Raw genomic sequence first — 19,179 nt, 5'->3', positions numbered from 1 at the left:
TCCATAATAAAGAGTGCTCAGAAAGCCAAGGTACCCACTGAAGAGCAGGCTGCTGATGTTTGCTCTCTGTTTGGCAGAGAACTCTCCTGGTCATGGGAAGGCATCGGAGCACAGAGGCCGAGTCAGCAACTTGCTGCACAAGCCTGAGTTCCCAGATGGCGAGATGATGGAAGTGCTCATCTAGCGTCGTCCTGTGGCGCTTGCCAGCATGCTGACAGATGAGAACAGAGGCTGAAAGAAGAGCTCCAGATGGGCAGTTGCAGTAGCAACTGCAAAACCAGGACAGGTGTGGACTCGTCACAATGTTACCAAAACAGCTGGCTCACTATCTGCAGAGGGAGTGAGAGAGGACGCATGTAGGCTTGGAAGCAGAGTAGAGAAGGAGGAGGAGTGGAATTTTCCATTGTAGAGAAATTGTATGTCTTAGGGAGGCTCCATGCTTCCCCATTCTTGGCTTATAAACAGATGAAGAAGAGCTGGGCCTTCCTTGGAATCCCCTTGTTCCCTTTGCCTTTTAGCAGGTTTGGTTTAAGAAGAATCTGCTAGAAATCCTGAAAGCCCATCTCGGCATAATGGTGTGTGTGTGTGTGTGTGTGTGTGTGTGTGTGTGTGTGTGTGTGTGTGGTGTCCTTAGCAAATACATCCAGGATAATGGGGAATTTCAAGTTTTGTCACCTTCTTGGCTGTTTCGTTTGTGGTTTGTGATTTCAGAGAGTGTGAAGCTTTGCTTGTTTGGATTGGATGGTATTTTCTAAGCAGGATGTGAGCAAGATGCCCTTGCCCTCACCCATCCTGATTTCTTTGAGCTTATCTGTCTCATCTCTACTTACTATTTTATTGTTGTATTTTTCCTGTTTAATTAGACATAGCAGAGTTCCTTATATATGGGACTTAGGAGACTACCATCCTTGCTGTGGTGTCCAGATGGACAGAGCCTCGTGTTGGCACCCCAACTGCTCTTCCCACCTTTGCTTAGCAGAACTGCAGCTGTCAGCCTTATTGTGAGCTAGAGATACCTGGCTGAGGAGTCCATGAGTTGCTGACATAACATCATGCCTCTGATGTGCATCTCTCTCACGTCCACACTCTTGCTAGGAGGTTGACAATTACACCCCATCGCCCTGTGGGGAAGACTTCCTTGTGAATAGGTGCCACAGGAACCCATGATGGCTTACCCAGAGCTCTCTAGGTAGCATGGGAGGTCTCAGCAGGCATCCCCAGCCTTTCTTGTATTTGAAGCTCTCAGGTGGTCTTTTGTTGCTCTCCCCTGCCCCATTCTGCCCTGGTTGCTGTTGATAAGCACAGTGCCATCCCTGATCAATTCTTTTTCCCTGTGAATTTGTTTCATAACCCATCAGACTGGTAGACACACAGCACAATCAGTATCACAGAAAGGGACACGACTTACCTGAAGTGAGGCAGCAAAGTCATGGAAATGAGTCCCTATGAACAAGAGGCAGGACCTGAGGCTGCTGCCACAAGCTCTCATGTTCATTGCTGTGGAAGCTGGCTTCCTGGAAACCCCAGAAGAAGCTGCCCAGGGGAGGGTGAACTATCTCCAGATCAGTAAGGTTTATTTCCAAGTCCCCTTCCTCATCACTCCTTTTTGGCTCAAGAGAAAAATGAAAAGTGGTAATTCTGTGACGTCAAGTCCCTCTTAAGTGCAGCACTGAAAATAGCTTGGCTCAGAGAGCTCTGCTTGGATCATGTGTCCTAGGACTCATCTCTAGGATGAGACTGTGGCCTCCCCAGGTTGAGGTGGTACATGTATTGTGAGAGACGTAGCCTGGAGAACAGAGAAGAAGAGAGGCAAGGGGAGGAGAGAGCAGTGGTGTTTCCCTACAGGACCCTGGACCATCTGACAAGACAGAGGAGGTGGGACTAGACTACCCACACTCCACTTGGCAGTGGGAACCAGGCTGGGAGCCTCCCACCCCCTCCTTAACTCTTCTCTCAGATCTTGCAGCCTGAGTACTGAGCTTGCCCTGTGCCTTGTGGGGAAGGGAGTGAGAAGGCAGCATAAGAGGTCTTGCCAGTTGAGACAGAAGCAGGTAGGTGCAGGAACTATTTTGGATAGGGCATGTTGTTCAGTTGATGGCAACTAATTCTCTTAAGAACATATTGTCTCCTATTAATGTTGGGGACAAACCCAGAAAGGGAAGGGTATAGAGATGGGGAATTGGTGAGATCTTCCAGCCCTGAGACCATGTCTGAGCCACCCCAAACTTAGGCTATCTCCCAGCATAGGAGTGAGACACTGCCCAGTTTACTCAAATTCTAGTGTACGTGTTCCAGACACATTGCACACACAGACAGAAAGTCTCCTGTTCCAGCCCCCTGCCTCCCTGCGTTGTCAGTCTGTTTCAGTTGTCTGAAAACAAAGGGGACACAGACCAGGGCTTTAACTGCAAGTGAACTGTGGCTTTTGTTCAAGAGTCCGTGTTGAGAGAGATGGGCTATGGGCTTTCAGATAGAGGCCCTTCAGTCTTCTGTCCTTGTAATTCTCTTGAAGGGTGCATGATAGAGGAGCCCCAGGCACTCGGGAGCCTCGCTGTGCTCTGGGGAGTTCATGGGATCTAAACTCTTTCGACACCAAACAACAGTACTACATAGGTATTTTGGTACAAACTGAAAGCACTAGAAAAAGTGCCTGTTGAATGGTCCTCAAAGCACCAGAGAAACGAGGCCAGGTTCTCCCTCCTGGTTGTTCAGATGCAGAAGCTGGACCCAGGAGGCATACAGCCCATCTCCAAGCTTCACTTAAAGCAAAGACTCAGAACAAGAGGCTCAGTCACAGGCTGCACGGCCTTGAACATGCGCAGCGCTATGCCTGGTGCTCTGTGGCCCAATTTGTGATACTTGTGTGCACACAGGGAAGCTGTCACACCTCTCAGGGCCTGAAAACAGGACTAAACCCAAGCCTCATATAACTAACCACACCGCCACCATCCACAGGCGTGGATGGAAGTCTTCATGTTCTGTTATAAGCACAACTACAAAGCAAATTAAAAAAATAAATAAATAAAAGTCCTTCCTCATAGTGCAGAAGGCTCGTTTTCAGATCTCTTGGAGCATTTGATCATAGAACTTGAGGGTCTTCTCTTGGGATAAAGAAAGGATAAATAAAGGCTGTGGCACTTAGTGGTGGTTGGCCAGCATCCTGCTTTGTCCTTGAGTGAGCAGTGTGGTGATGTCTGAATACTTCCAGGTGTCGTGTGGAACCTGAGAAGTATTGAGATCATGTCTCTGTCCCTGTGGTTTCAGTAAGTAGATTCTTCTATGTGTAAGCACTATTTCTCTCTGGAGGTTCATAGCACTAAGCTGCCAAGAAAAACACGTTCATTTGCAAAGAATTAAGAGTGTGTGCTAAACACTTGACATTGTTCTTTGTTTCTCAGAAGCTAGTGACCAGCAACGTGGAGTGTTCAGCAAGTCCCCACCATGCCTGCAGGGTGGGGCTGCTCCCTTCCACACCCAGCTTTCCTTAGGGGTGGAGACAGGGAATGGTGGGACCTGTGTTGTTCCGTCCCGCAGAGGTCTCTCTTTGGAGCCCATGTATAAGGCTTGACATTTTTCTGTGAGTAGATTTAGAGGCAGTTGTTCCAAGTGAATTCTGGCCTCAGTACAAAGAATCCAGTGGTTCTGACACTCGGGACAAAAGCTCTGGTATCCCCTGTAGAGAGGCTCTGTCCTGCTTTGCTCCAGCCACTCACACATAGTTAATAAAGTGGCTGAAGCTCCTCCCTTCCCAGAGCTGCTGTGCTGGGGACGCTGTCTGCAGCCCGCCCGAGTCCCAGAGATTGGTGTGAGCAGTCAGATAAGGCTGATCTGGGAGACGGAGGAGGTGGCCATGACACAAGGTGTTGTCAGGAGAAGATGATTGTGACACAAGGTGTTGTCAGGAGGAGATGACTGTGACACAAGGTGTCTTCAAGCAGCTCCTTTGTGAGTAGGCTGCAGAGAGCCATCCTGAGTGGGAGGTTGTGTTGTTTAAACACATGGTGTCTTCTTTGTCTGCACTGGATGGAGCAGGGTTTGTTTCTATGTGTTCTCCAGGTGAGCTCACACCCTCTTTAAGAAAAGGGGTCTTGTGGATGTTGGAAGCAAGGTCTGTCAAACATTCTTAAATGGTGATGCTAGAGAAAAGCGAGCCCCCTGTAACTTCCCTAAAAGCCGACTCAGCCACTAAGTATACATGTTGACTTTCTTCTACTTTTTTTCTAGTTAATCAGTGTGATTTAAATGTCTTTAGCTGATGTGAGGACTTTTTAAAAGGCAGTAGTTTGTGGTGCAGCTCCGTGGAACAGGTTGTGTAATAAGAAACCTCAGAAGCCAGGCTTCAAGGGGGCCGGGTGTGTGTGTGTGTGCGGGGTGCACCCAGGCCAGCCTTTCAGTGGATTCCTATTCTCATTTAGTAATTGAATGGTATATTACATTATATGTAAGTGCATACATATAAGGTGGAATTTTTCTCAATATAAAAAAAGAAAGAAAGAAAGAAAGAAAGAAAGAAAGAAAGAAAGAGAAAAAGAAAGAAAGAAATGTAAGAAAGAGAAAGAAATCCTTTTGTTTTCCTGTGAGCTCGCTCCTTGGGGAGGACTACAGGGCTCCCCATGTAAAATGGCTGTTGACTCCTCTAGCACAATGGCCTCCAAGGTCTGGCCTGCTCCTCGGATTCCCTTTGAAGTGAGAGGTCATTGTCTTTTGAGAATGGATTTAAGTTTTGAAAATAGCCCACATTGTTCCAGCACAAGGGAACGAACATAGGGCAACTAGTCAGAATCAGAACCCCAGGGCCATCAGATGACTTGGTGAAAAGGCACTTCCACCAAAGCCAAGACCTGAGTTTGATCCCCAGGAACCCCATAGTAGGAGAGAGCCAACTGCAGCAAGTTGTCCTCTGACTCAGACACACACACACACACACACACACACACACACACACACGCGCGCGCACGCGCGCGCACATACATACACATGCACACACACACTTACATGCACACACATGAACATGCACATGCACACACACACATGCATACATACATACACATGCACACACACATATATGCACACACATGAACATGCACACACACATACATGCACACACACATACATGCACACACATGCACACGCACACACTCGTGCGCACACACAGTTTTTAGAAGACTACCTAATGTGTAGGAAAAGGGTTATTAGTACCTGCAACCTCTAGGGCCTCGTTTTCAAGCCCGCTTCTCTCTCCAGGCTTCATATGTGTGCAACCCCTGCATACACTACAGACCTAAGTACATATAAATATGAACAGCCAATAGGTACTCTGTAAAATGGATATTCTTAAGTGCATGTTATTGTTGTGTGTGCCGTGACTGAGGTGTGTGTTCGTCATGAGACTTTGCTTCTTAGCTGAATTAAGACTCTGCCCTCCCTCCGAGGCAGGAAATAGGCTGCAGCTTCTGGAATCAGCTTCTCACGTTTTCCCGCCTTTGTTGTGTTTACTCGTGGCTTTGTCTGAGAGTCTGTTCTCACATACACACCTGTAAGTATTTATTACAAGGTAGAATGGGGACAGGCAGCCACAGTACTTGTATTTGAATGTTTCCAGGGAGGGACAATGGAGCCCCCTCCTCAGTGAGGTGCTCACAGAATCTGTGTCAAATTCTGTGAACCAGGGCCAACACTGGTACCAGCTTCACCCTGACCTGGGGCCACTGCCCTCTCTCTCCACTGCCTTGTGTGTGTATAGGTGTGGTTGTGTGTGTGTGTCTCTGCTGGGGGCATGTGCCGCACTTCCCAGCGGACTCTGGTATCCATGTGTAACCTTTGGCACCTGTGTTACTGGACTGCATTGACAGGTGGTGTACAGATCTGTACAGATGGGTCTGTGTGAAGAGTTGGGGAGTCCCCCCCACAGTGAATATGGATACTGTTGGTCAGCCAAAGATTTTCCTATTCTTTGCTGCTTAAACTTTGTGCCTTAATATTGTAAATAATAAATGTTTAAAACAGCAAATTGGCTCCTCTTTTACCTTCTTTGTTCCTAATTCCTCCAGAGGACATAGATGAAGCTCAGATGTCACACTGAGATCTTGCACATGGAGCACACCTCGTGATGCTAGCCCCAGAGCCTTGTGGCTGCCCACAGTGACCCTCAGCCCACACAGACACAGTCATAGCTGTTGGAGAAGATGGCTGTGGAGGGAAGAAGTGTGAGAGGCTGTGCTGGGGTGGGGTGGGTGGGAGAGTGGGGGGAGGCAGAAGGGACATTCTCTCTGATCATATGCAGGCATCTTGGGAGGCAGGGCTCATGGATGGTGGCCTGTGACTGTGGGAAACAGCTCTGCCTTGGAGATTCATCCAAGCAGCTTGGATACCAGGGAGCAAACCACAAGTAGACATATTTTGTGCTGCAGGATGGGCAGGAAGATGGTAGCTGCTTTGCCACCAGAAAATAACAATGAGTCTCATGATAAACTAGAATTCAGGCAGGGAGCCTCAGTGAGACACAGCGGACATCGTGAACACCTGGCGTCAGGGACTGGAACCACTGCCTTGTTTATCTCTGGCATGTCTGCTGGAGAGGAAACTTGTCTGTCTTGCGGCATGGGAGGGATTTCTAGCATGATCTCAGAGAGAGGATGAAGGAGGCAGCTCTAAACCACCCACCAGCACATGGTCCCCTTCAGTCCTCACAGTAGTCTAGTCTCTGTCCCTCTGTAAAGACCAGGAAACTGAGGCTCAAACAAACAGTAGCAAAAGGTGGTAGGGCAGGGACTTCAACCCTGGTCTTCCTGAACTTGCCTTCAAAACAAATGTGCGTCCCTAGAGGTGAAGAGTTGAAGCCCAAGTATGCCTGGCTTCTTATATATCCCACCTTCTACCCAGAAGAGTCCTCTGGGCAAACACTTTCTTTTAGGGGTAATTTATATGTAATAATTAGGATTCACTTAAAATGGGATAAATGATTATTAAGATAGCTGCTACTATTGGGCCAGTGTTATACTGTATAACTTGTTGAATGAAAGCAATTGTTCTAAAAATGTAGTTTCTGACAGAATGCTATCTCTGCACTCTGAGAACATTATGCGCATTAAGAATACAAATAAACTCCAGTGTCACATTCAACAACAGGGAGCACCCTGTGTCTCTGGTGCAGATGAGCCACGGAACGTTTTCTGAGATTAGGCAGTCTGGGAACCAGGAGACTGAGTGTTTCTGCACTGGCATTCTGACGTGCACGTGGGGCATCAAGGCACTGGGCTGGATTCAGTCTCTATGGGACTCTGCAGAGTGGATCCCAGTGCTGGGGCAGAGGGACCCATGTGCGCATCTCACATACCAGAGCCAGACCCCAGTCCAGAAGCCACCGGGCCGTGTAAATAGAATCTGAAGGATGCACATGTGGCTAGGTGGATGCACACATTGCTGTGAGAAGGTCAGCCCAGGACAACATTCTTAATTCCAGCACATTATCTCACTCTGTGTTATTGTGAACCTAAGCCCTTCCTCAGAAATTGCCCTTCACAGACCCATTTACACTGAGAAATGTGCTTTTTGTGTGTAAAGAAAACATGAAGCCTAGAGAGACTGCTCAGTGGTTACAAGAATATATACTGTGCTTCCAGAGGATTTGAGTCCAGTTCCCAGCATCCATGTTGCGAGGGCTCACAAATGTGCCTTTAACTCTTGCTCCAGGTTTGGAACATGTCTATTTCAAGGAATGCTGTCTGGATCTAGTGAAGCCATCAGGGATGCCTGGAACCTAGGTAGGAAGGACCAGAAACCAAAGGAACTATCATGGCCTATGAGCAATTCATAGCTCTCCAGCTTGAGCCATGTGCCTGAATACCATTCATTTTACAAACAAAGCCAAGCTAAGGAGAGAGAAATGAGCTTCCCAGTGTGCTCAGAGTGGACGGAAGCTGGGAGGCAAGGATGCTAAGCAGGTGAGAAGTACTGGTCCACCAATAGCTTGGGATGGAATCTCCTGGTCAGACTTGGAGCAATTACTCTTGGCTAAGTATGTGGGAAATGGCTATTTCATTGGAAAATTCTTTCATTCCTGTTCTGATTACCATGAAAAAAAAACAAAAACATTTAAATTTCCATTTCAGTGTCCCAGTTGGTAGTCATTAAGTGGCACAGAGGAAAGCATACTAAACTCTGGAAATTTTAATAACATCATGCAAATGCCACTGGAACTCCAAGGAACCGTTTCCAGACCACAGTTGTTCTATAGTTGAAGACTGTAATGTGCACCTTCCTCACTTGGCATCTGCGACAGCTCTCCATCACTGTACTAAAATGCCTGAGGAATTCATGTTAAAGAAGGAAACACTCCAGGTATTCCATTATGGAGGCTTCCCTTTTAATGTGTGGCACCATCACTATGGGCTGTGGCAAAGCAGGACACTGTGGCAGGATGAACATGGTGGAGCAAGTGGAGCCTCATGGCAGACAGGCACAGCAAAAGAGAGGACAGGAGGAAGGGGTGAGAACAAAGTCTGCTCCCTGTTGTCCCAGGACAAAGTTGCTGGCTTCTTGTAAATGATGCTAATCTCTTCAACAATGCCATCCTTGGCCCAATTTTTTGTGCACTATTCTGTCTAAACTGGAAAGTCTTTCAACTCTTTCCACTCTGCTCATTGCTCTCCATTTTCAATATAAGCATGACCAGTATTCCAGTAGCCAGGAAGGGCCACATGATACCACATGATGAAAGGTTGGTCCCACCAGATCTATTAGTCCATCACCTGTGTATCCAGCCCATCATAGAGGCTTGGGACCCCACCAGAGCCATTAGTCCATCACCTGTGTATTCACCCCACCACAATGGCTTGGGGCTTGAACAAAGCATACTCAAGTTCTCATCACTGTGTAACATCAATAATCCCTAGAACAATTCCCACTGGAGCCCTCATCTGCATATTGAATCTGAAAGCCACTCCTTTTTAAACCAGTTATCGATTAGCCTTCCATTGCTATAATAAAATGATCTGAGGCAAGCAATTGAAAAGAGGAAAGATTTATTTTGCTCAGTTTCAGAGATCCCATGCTTTGTCACTTGGCTGCACAGCAGGGCAGGGGACTGTGTGACAGTGGAGACTAATCCCTTCACAGCATCCAGGAAGCAGAGAAAGGAAATGGGAAACTCCATTTCTGCACATGTCTACGACTGCGAAAAGGATGGCTCTTGGCAGACCCTGGGTGTCCAGGAAGACAACTTCTGGAACATTTGCATTTAAGCCTTGGATGAGCACTGTCTTAGTCAGGGTTTCTATTCCTGGACAAAACATCATGACCAAAAAGCAGTTGGGGAGGAAAGGGTTTATTCAGCTTACACTTTCACATTGCTGTTCATCACTAAAGGAAGTCAGGACTGGAACTCAAGTGGGGCAGGAAGCAGGAGCTGATGCAGAAGCCATGGAGGGATGTTCTTTACTGGCTTGCTCAGCTTGCTTTCTTATAGAACCCAAAACTACCAGCCCAGAGATGGTATCACCCACAAGGGGCCCTCCCCCCTTGATCACTAATTGAGAAAATGCCCCACAGCTGGATCTTATGGAGGCACTTCCCCAGCTAAAGCTCCTTTCTCAGTGTTAGCTCCAGCCTGTGTCAAATTGACACATAAAACCAGCCAGTACAATTGACCCCTTGTCAACTTGACAGACAAACACATCACTATTAAGCCTCAACCCTTAGTTTCTTATTCATCCCCAAGATCTAAACAATTTTAAAAGTCCCACAGTCTTTACATATTAAAAGTTCAATCCTTTTAAAATATCCAATATCTTTTGAAATCCAAAGTCTTTTTACAATTAAAAGTCTCTTAACTGTGGACTCCACTAAAATATTTTCTTCCTTAAAGAGGGAAAAACATCAGGGCACAGTCACAATCAAAAGCAAAAATTAAACTCCAACTGTCCAATGTCTGGGATCCAACTCATGATCTTCTGGGCTCCTCCAAGGGCTTGGGTCACTTCTCCAACCCTGTCCTTTGTAGCACACAGCTTGTCTTCTAGGCTCCAGCTGCCTGTACTCCACTGCTGCTGCTGTTCTTGGTGGATATCTCATGGTATTGGCTGCTGTCTTCCACTGTAACTTGGCTTCAACAATAGCCTCTCATAGGCTCTCTTCATGGTGCCAAGCCTCAATTCCTTTGCATGACCCCTTCAGTCCTGGGCTATCAATTGCAACTGAGGCTGCACCTTCACCAATGGCCTTCCATGGCCTCTCACAGTGCCAAGCCTGTTGCTCTGCGTGACTACTTCATGCCTTCAAAACCAGTACCACCTGGGTGACTCTTACACATTACTAAGTCCAGCCACAGCCCATGGTACAACCTTGGCTATCTCTGGAACACAGCCTCTGTGCTCTCAGAAAACACTTCCCAGAAGATGTCACCTCAATGATGCTGGTCTCTTCTTAATCACCACTAATTTCTTTGCTCCAGCTAACCAGTATCAATAGTCCCAGTAATGCAAAGTTTTCACTTTAGTAGTTCTGGTATCTTGTTAATCACAGCTGATTCTTCAGCCCAGCTAACCAGAACCACAGAATCAAAAATAGCAATGACCCTGAAAAGAGTCTTTAATTTTCCCTCTGAAATTTCACAAGCCAGGCCTCCATCTTCTGCACTGTTCTCAACATTATCTTCCAAGCTCCTACACAACATCCCACAGAGCTCTTAACAACAAATGGATCTTCTGGCCCAAAGTTCCAAAGTCCTTCCACAGTCTTCCCAAAACATGCTCAGGTTGTCACAGGAACACCCCACTATGCCGGTACCAATTTGTCTTAGTCAAGGTTTCTATTCCTGCACAAACATCATGACCAAGAAGCAAGTTGGGGAGGAAAGCATTTATTCCGAAGTCAGTACTCGAACTCAAACAGGTCAGAAAGCAGGAGCTGATGCAGAAGCCATGGAGGGATGTTCTTTACTGGCTTGCTCAACTTGCTTTCTTATAGAATCCAAGACTATCAGCCCAGAGATGGTATCACCCACAAGGGGTCCTCCCCACTTGATCACTAATTGAGAAAATGCCCCACAGCTGGATCTCATGGAGGCACTTCCCCAGCTAAAGCTCCTTTCTCAGTGATAGCTCCAGCCTGTCGAGTTGACACACAAAACCAGCCAGTACAAGCACTTTCTGAGCTGTCTTGCCCGTATCCTCCTGACTTCTCCTGACATGGTGCTTGCAGCACTGTGACACATCTCTGGGACACTCACCTTTCTCTTTATCCTTTGTTCTCTGTGGGTAAAAATCCCTCATTTCAGAAGTTCTATTCCTAGCAGTATGTGGTACACTGTGAAGTAAACACAGTCTCTGCTAAGATCCCTGCTGGACACAATGGAGGATAGCCTTGCAATTGTGCTCAGAAGTTAAATTGCAAGATAAAGCAGGAGCTATGACAGAGCTTTCTGCCACCAAAAGATGTTATATGTATATGCAAGTGCATGCATGCACACAAGTGTATGTGTGATGTGTTTCCTATATCCCAGCAGGCCATTGTATCCAGGTGAGGCAAAACTCCATTTATTCCTGACTGGTCTGTCCCTCTTCTGACATGAGTGACTTTTAAAGCTGAACTGGTGGTGGTTGGAGAGATGGCTCAGCAGTGGTTAAGAGAGCTCTGGCTGTTCTTCCAGAGGACCTGAGTTCAAGTCCCAGCACCTATATGGCTCCCTCATGGTGACTCACAACAGTCTATGACTCCAGTCTCAGAAGAGCCAATGCCCTCTTCTGACTTCTTTGGACAATGCACGCACATGATGCACAGACACACATGCAGTCAAAACACCCACACACACAAAATTGAAAGAAAAACCGCTTAACCAGAAGCTTGTGGGAGGCTGGACACCCTCCCCATCTGTGAGGTCTATCACAAGGCAGCTCTACCCATGTCTTAAAAAAACTTTTTTAAGTAGATATTTTCTTCATTTACATTTCAAGTGCTATCCCTATCCCCTATCCCCCCCCCCCCGCCCTGCTCCCCAACCCACCCACTCCATCTTCCTGGCCCTGGCATTCCCCTGTATTGGGCATGGAATCTTCACAAGACCAAGGGCCTCCCCTCCCATTGATGGCCAACTAGGCCATCTTCTGCTACTTATGCAGCTAGAGACATGAGCTCTGGGGTTACTGGTTAGTTCATATTGTTGTTCCTCCTATTGTGTTGCAGACCCCTTGAGCTCCTTAGGTACTTTCTCTAGCTCCTCCATTGGGGACCCTGTGTTCCATCCAATAGATGACTGTGAGCATCCATTTCTGGCACTGGCGTAGCCTCACAAGGGATAGCTACATCAGGGTCCTGTCAGCAAAGTCCTGCTGGTATATGCAATTGTATCTGGGTTTGGTGGCTGTTAAAAACTCTTAATGTACTTGTCTGTAATGTATAGGTCTTGTGGGTTACATTACTGAGTCATTTGGAGCATAACACAAGCCCTCACCCCCACGGCCTTTAATATATAGCTATTCAGGCTCTATGAAGTGACCCAGTCGAGCTTCTCTTCAGCACTGAAGATGAGACCTGGTGCTGAAGACACTCAGAAATCATCACTGTGCCCAGACAGTTTTGAAAGTTTCTATTTCTGCCTGTGATCTCGGGCTCTACTGTCTGGAAAGGCCGCTGGTCATCTTCCCAAATCCTTATTCCTTTTTGTTAAAGTGTTTACGTTGCCAGGGTCAGAGTCACTGCTGCTCTTGCATCATGAGCTGAGTCACCTTGAGAAAGTTGTTACACTTCTCTGAATTTCTCATCTGTAGGATGACTAGAGCAGACGCCGCATCTAATGTTCCCAGTAATGTGGCCCAGGTACCTAGCACAGTTCTCACACATGTAGGCACTCTGCTGACCGAGCCAACCCTCTACTCCAATGAGGGCAGAGTTGTAGGGTGCAGGAACACCACAGATTCATCACAGACACCAGGCAGCTGTTCCAGCCCTGGCCCCAGTCAGCATCCTGTGCACTACTTACACAAGCATCTGCCAGCTGATTTGTCAGCCGGTGGGGAGCCTGGATCGGACCCAGAGAAGATGCTCTTTAAAAGCTAAGCTGGCTATGAAGTGCCCCAAGCATCTCACCACATATGTTCCGTGTCTGTGTCATGCAGACTGGAAGAAGCCATCCTGGAGGAATTCTTATTTAGAATGTTTGTGTGAGTAATTCATATTTGTTATGAAGACAACAAAACACTGAGAAGTGCACAGAATAGAAGCATGCCCTCCTGTAAGTCATCTCACACTTAAATTTTTCTTAAGAAAAAAAAAAAAAAACAACCACTGTATTATTTCTACTATGTCTATATTAACAATGAAATGTTTTAAATTGCAGAAATTATGGGGTTGCTTTAGAAATTTGTTGTATATCTTTTACCCTGATCATGGAGAACATTAACACATGTCTGGACTACTCTTCTCTGAACAGCAGTGGTTGGTTACTCTCACCAAGGTACTTAGAGATATATTTTAAATGTTTAGTAATGATAAATAAACAGCAAGCCAGGCCAAGCTAATTGGTATCCCTGGGATCCTCCATCCCATCCTGTCCATGCACAGTCAAACACCATCATGATGACATTGCTATCCCCAAAACTCCATTGATGTAGCACAGCCTGGATTGTTCAGCTCCATTCCTACACAGAAGTCTCAGGTAACTCTCTCAAGGGCTGATTTCCCAGCTCATGCCTACCCTTGGGCCTGCAGGACATGATTCAGCCCACTGCATCCTGTAAGGATGTTCATACTGTATCCACCCTTGTATCCACTTCCATTTGCAAGGAAGAACACCTTACAGGTTTTGTTGTTTTGTTTTACAAATACGTAGCTTTAGGAATCACTTGTAAAATGGCCAATTCAAGACTTATTCAGGAGGATACTGGAAATTGATTGAGTGCGCAGCATGTTTTGTATCCTGGGTAGAAGTTGATAATTTGGACCACCTTGGCGGCAATCTTGAGGGAAGCAGGAGGGAACTGGTCTTTCTGTGTGACACATATTAATCCTCACAACAACACAGTGAGAGTCAGACAGGCTCAGCTGATTACCAAGGCATAAATGTCTGAGTAAGTGTCAGGGTAGGCTTGGGTGAGTCTCAGAGCCAACATTTCTGTGGTTGCCTCCAAGTCTAAGGTCATGAGACAAGTATAGAAAACCATTTCTTGTTCATTGTAGCATTTGCTGGCCTCTGTGATGGAGCAAGTGACCTTGGGCCAGTCACTCACCCCTTCAAGGAGTCAGCATCCTAACCTATCTGATATCTGAGAATGTCAGCACCTTTCTCATGGAAGTTGGCAGCACAAGCGTGTGACCAGCCTGTCTGACCCTGTGTAGACATGAAAAGGAGCACTAACTATAATCCCAAGCTATCCTACCTAAGAGCATGCTCATCCCAAGATCCATGTGACAGAAACACCCCTTCTTCCCAATGCATTTCTGGAAGTTGTTTGTGTAGACACAGTCTCCCAGGGAATCCATCACTTTTGTATTGTGAAAATCTTTTCTTCCTCTTGTGAGCCTCCCTGGCCTCTCCCAGTGAGGCTGAACATGAACCTCTTACCTTTCTGGCCATGTTTGCTTGCTTGTTTTTAAGCTTAGGTCTTTTTTGGAAAGGCTTGGAGGTGGCTCACAACAACTCACAGAAACTGAAGACCCGTGACGCCTATGACCTTGATCTGGCCAGTTTTTAACAGTGCTGAAGATCACTGACAAAAAAGAACTGAGCCCAAGCTGAGATTCCCTGAAGGCTGAGCCTCGGGGACAGTCCAGGCTGTCTGCTCTGCTGTTCATATTATTCTTACCCTCCCTGTCCCCAAGACCAGCGGCACCCTGTGGGGTAAAGCTGGTGATACCTGGTCCCCTGCCTGTGCTCACAAAGCCCAACCCAGGCTGTGTTGATGCTAAAAGGGGCACTGAGTGTATTGGCGAGAGCTGATAGATTTCAGGCAAGATTGGGCATAGACAGCTGACCGTTAGTGGATTCCTTTTCTTCTCTTGCTCCTAAGGTGTTAATAAACATCTTCAAAATAAAGATCCTTCAAAGGACAATCTCACAGCTTCTTCTTTTAGCCAAAGGGTTCTCAGAGCCCTGTATTTGAGTCTGCATTTTACATTGACTTGTAAGGAGGTTGGTCAGCCAGTCAGTTTCTGCTGTGTGGATGCTGGGGAAAGGGGTGGTACGCACCTCTGCTGGGACAGAGGGTAGGAGTGTTTTCCTTCCCTGCAAGTAGCAGAGAGATGAGGTGGCCAGGCAGACACAGTGGCTTTGAGTTCCAGGTGAGGTGCCCCAAACCCAGAATCCACTGCCTCTATCACAATCAGTGACACCCTTTGTTCCAAGGGAGACTCATCTCTCATCTTACCTCATCTCTCAAGACTGCTAGCCTTGCGGGAACGCAGCCTTGAAAAAGAGTAGTAGGGGACTTGCATTCTTGAAGTCCCTAGTGGGAGCCTTTAGAGATGCTCAGCAACCATCCGGGTAAGAATGCAGGAGCCATGCCTGGACTGGCCTTGGTGAGCACATGCCTTACTGGTCCTGGGTTGCTATGGGCAACCAGGACTGCTAAGCTTCTCTGCTCTGTCACTCCCTCATCCCCAGCCCAGCTCTCTGGATACTGTCTCTGACTCCTGACCTGGCAGCTAAGAGCAATATGGTGACTAATCCCCTGAGATCCTGCAAATGTGTGTATGTTACTTTATTTCGAACAGTGTGCACTTCCCCATTGGCAGATGAAGAGCCTGGGGTTCAGAGAAGTGAGAGAACTCACGGCTGGCATTCAGCTGGTGATGCTGGCGTCCAGACTTGGCTCCCTTTCCTCCGTGGCTCTTCCTGGTCAGTATAGACTGCGTGGTATAGTTTGGTTTTGGCAAAATTCTCATTGCCATGATGAATGAATTCTCATTCCTTGTCCTCTGACTTCTGGTCTCGGCCCCTACGTGGCTCAGAGTCAGAGGTTCTTAGCGGGGCTTGAATTACCCTGTCCAAATGTGTTCAGCACGCTGCCTGTAACACAGCCTGCTTCCGAAATAATCCAACGCTGTAGACAGCTACTGTAAATCAGGAAAACACTCTCTTTACTCATGGTGCTTGGCTTTCATTTGCTGCCCATATACACCCCTAGGGAAATGTTATACCCATGTCACATCTTGTGTAACACTCTGGTGAGCCTTAACTTACCAGAGACCCCCTGAAAGAACAATGTGGAGTGGGGGATCGATGCAAAAGCAGGAGGAATTTTATTGTTCCAGTATGCTGGGGTCACCCTGAACATAAAGAAAAGCAAGAATGACCCTGTGCAGCCCGTTCAGTGAGTATTTATACAGTTTTCAGGGCAGCAGCCATTAAGGCACAATGTGATTGACAGAACAGTGTGACTTTTAAACTGATTGGTCTTTAGGGAGTGAGGTGGCAAGGACTTCTCTTGTCTGTAGGTGGCCAATAGTCTCAGAATGTGCCTATGTGTTGACCTTTTCACACACACACACACACACACACACACACACACACACACTTTTTTTTTTTCTGCATGCTTCAATCCTGAAGCTATTGCTGGTATTCTGATAGCTCTTACTTCTGGTCTTCAGTATCTAGTTTTCTATATTCCCTCTTTAAGGTCATTAGCTATACTGTACCCGTGCATTCCTTAACAAAAGTGACCAAGTGATTCAAAATGTAGGGGCCAAAAGTCAACAACAGCAGGAGAACAATTAGGGGTCTAACAAGTTGGATATGAGGGTGGTTAACCAAGGGAAGGAGTTAAACCATGACTCGAACCAGCCCTGACTCTGTTCTCTTTCACTTAGCTAGCCCTTCTCTCACCTGGGCCATTGAATCTTTAACAACCCCTGGAATGGTCTCCAATATGTGCTTCCTGATGTTTCACACCCTCGGGTAGCATAGAAGAAATGGTTGGTCCCCCAACATTGATGGGCATGTTGCTGGCTTCTCCCATCTTGGGAGCACACATATATGGGGGTTTCTTGTAGGACACTTTTCAACTTTGGGTGTCCAAACCCTAAACCCCACCCTCCAACACCACTTCTGGGACATGGTCTAGATTTACAAGTTCCTAATCCCCCACATTTAGGCAATCCTTCCCCCTGTGTTTCCAGGGCAGGGACACCCCAGAAGTCAAGGCCCACCGCTAAATCACAGAGATCAAAGACAGGGTACAGCCACCAGATATACTGTGGGTAGTGGACCAAGCCACATCTCCAGTGGCTGAGAGCACCTGCCAAGTCACCCTGGTAGGGTTGTGGGGGCTGCCGAGGCTCAGTGCTGGAAGATACACCATAGCCATCTTGTAGTTTCTCTGACCTTGCAGAGAGGGGTTGCTTGGGTGTCTGGCTGCCATCTAGTTAGCATCAGGTGCAGGTGCTGATCTGATGTGAAGCCAGGCAGTTACTCTATCAACTTTAATGGAGGTCAGGGTGGTCAGCAACACCAGAAAAGGCCCTCTCTACTTTGTTTTTAAGTTTTCAGCATGATATCTCTTAACATATACCCAATCTCCAACTTGGTACTCCTGTGGAACCTCAGGGGTACCTGCGTTATACAGGGCACTAAGCTTAGGCCACAATTCCAGGTGGCTGATCTGAGCTTGCAATTGAGTCATAAGATCCTTGTCAGCCTGAAAAGTCACTCTGCGGGGATCAAGAGCCAGGGTCAAGGAAGTCGGGGGTCCCATACAGGATCTCAATCGGGGTCAGGTTAAAATGGTAGGGAGTGTTCCAGGCTTGGAACAGGGCCAAGGGGAGGGACACCAACCAGTCTGAGCCAGTCTCCCTCCAAGGTCAGTTTAGTTAAGGTCTCTCGCAGGGTTCTGTTTACTTTCTCTATCTGCCCTGAGCTCTGGGGACCGTATGCACAATGGAGCTTCCAATTAGTCCCCAATGTCTCTGCCAATCCCTGACTTACAGTAGAGACAAAGGCAGGACCATTGTCTGATCCAATTGTCTTGGGCACTCTGAACATCAGAAAATTTTCTCTAATATCTTTTTAGCTACCACAGTAGCTGTTTCCTGCTTGGTGGAGAATGTCTCAACCCATCAAGAGAAAATATCTACAAACACTAGAAAGTATCTGTAACCATATTTTCCTGGATTAACTTCTGTAAAATTGACCTCCCAATAAACTCCAGGCTATTCTCCCCTAGGTTTTTTGCCCTGTTTACTCTTGGCTGCATAAGCATTACTTGCTGGCACACCTTGCACTGTTCTACTATCTTCCTGGCCCAAAACCTATACTTTAGGTCCCTTAACTGCTTGGACAAGCGTTGTATCCCTTAAATGAGTCCATCTGTGCATTGGGCCTAGTAAGTCTTTTGCTTGCTTTCTGAGGAGTATAGTTTTCTTTCTTGTGTGTGCCATTGTTCTTCCTTCTCTAGGTAATAGTAGGTAGGGTGGCTAGCAATCTGAGTCCCCCCCCCTTTTTCTATATATTTTAAGTGAAGCCTTAGTCCAGTCCCATTTCCAAGCAGGTGTTTCTTGCAAGCCCATAACCAGGATAGGTTCCTGCATAGCCACTTCTTGAGCCCCTTGATCTGCCTGGTTATTGTCCTGGGCCTCTGGGTCTCTTGTTTTCTGATGTCCTGGGCAGTGAATAATATTCATAGTTGCTGGTTTCATTAGGGCATCCAAGAGGTCTAAGATTTCCTGTTTGTTTTCTCTGATGTGAGCAGTCCTCTCTCTTGGCATTTAGCCCTGTGGACATGGGCTGTGGCAAAGGCATACCTGCTATCCGTGTAGATGTTGATTTTCTTGCCAGCTCCAAGTTCTAAGGCCTTGGTGTGGGCAATTAGCTCCACTTTCTGCATCCATGTGCCAGGGGGTAGAGGGTAGAGGTTCCACCCAGATGACATTTGTGCCATCTACCACAGCAGCTCCTGCTCATCTTCTTCAATGGAGAAAACTGCTCCCATCTATAAACCAGGTAGCCTCGGGTTTTGGCAGGGGTCAGTCGGAGAGGTCTCTCTTTTGGGGCCAGATAGTTGCAGCCTGTCAGGCAGGAAGTGTATATGGGCCCCCATTTTGGAGGGTATGTCTCTACCAAACAAAGGGTAGGGACAATCTGGGGTGACCCTAAATGACTGGGATATCCGGCCCATCCCTAGGTCCACTGTTCTTCTGGTACTCCATGAATATATTTTGGTGCCAGTAGCTTCTTGGACCCAAGATTCTTTC

General features: G+C 47.1%; 1 protein-coding gene across 8 annotated transcripts in view; it reads left to right on the top strand.

Annotated features, from left to right (window-relative positions):
* The window catches only part of Amotl1 (angiomotin-like 1), a 121,009-nt gene extending 114,999 nt beyond the window's left edge, over positions 1-6,010 (top strand). For all 8 annotated transcript variants that reach the window (XM_006510667.3, XM_006510666.3, XM_006510670.2 and 5 more), the window contains one exon: positions 78-6,010. In XM_006510667.3, the coding sequence (XP_006510730.1) occupies positions 78-184 (107 nt within the window). In that variant the 3' untranslated portion in view covers positions 185-6,010. The remainder of the gene's footprint in view (positions 1-77) is intronic.
* The last annotated feature ends 13,169 nt before the right edge of the window (positions 6,011-19,179 follow it).

The sequence above is a fragment of the Mus musculus genome, chromosome 9 (assembly GCF_000001635.26).
Source record: "Mus musculus strain C57BL/6J chromosome 9, GRCm38.p6 C57BL/6J".
NCBI lineage: Eukaryota > Metazoa > Chordata > Mammalia > Rodentia > Muridae > Mus > Mus musculus.
This window is presented reverse-complemented; position numbering and strand designations above follow the sequence as displayed.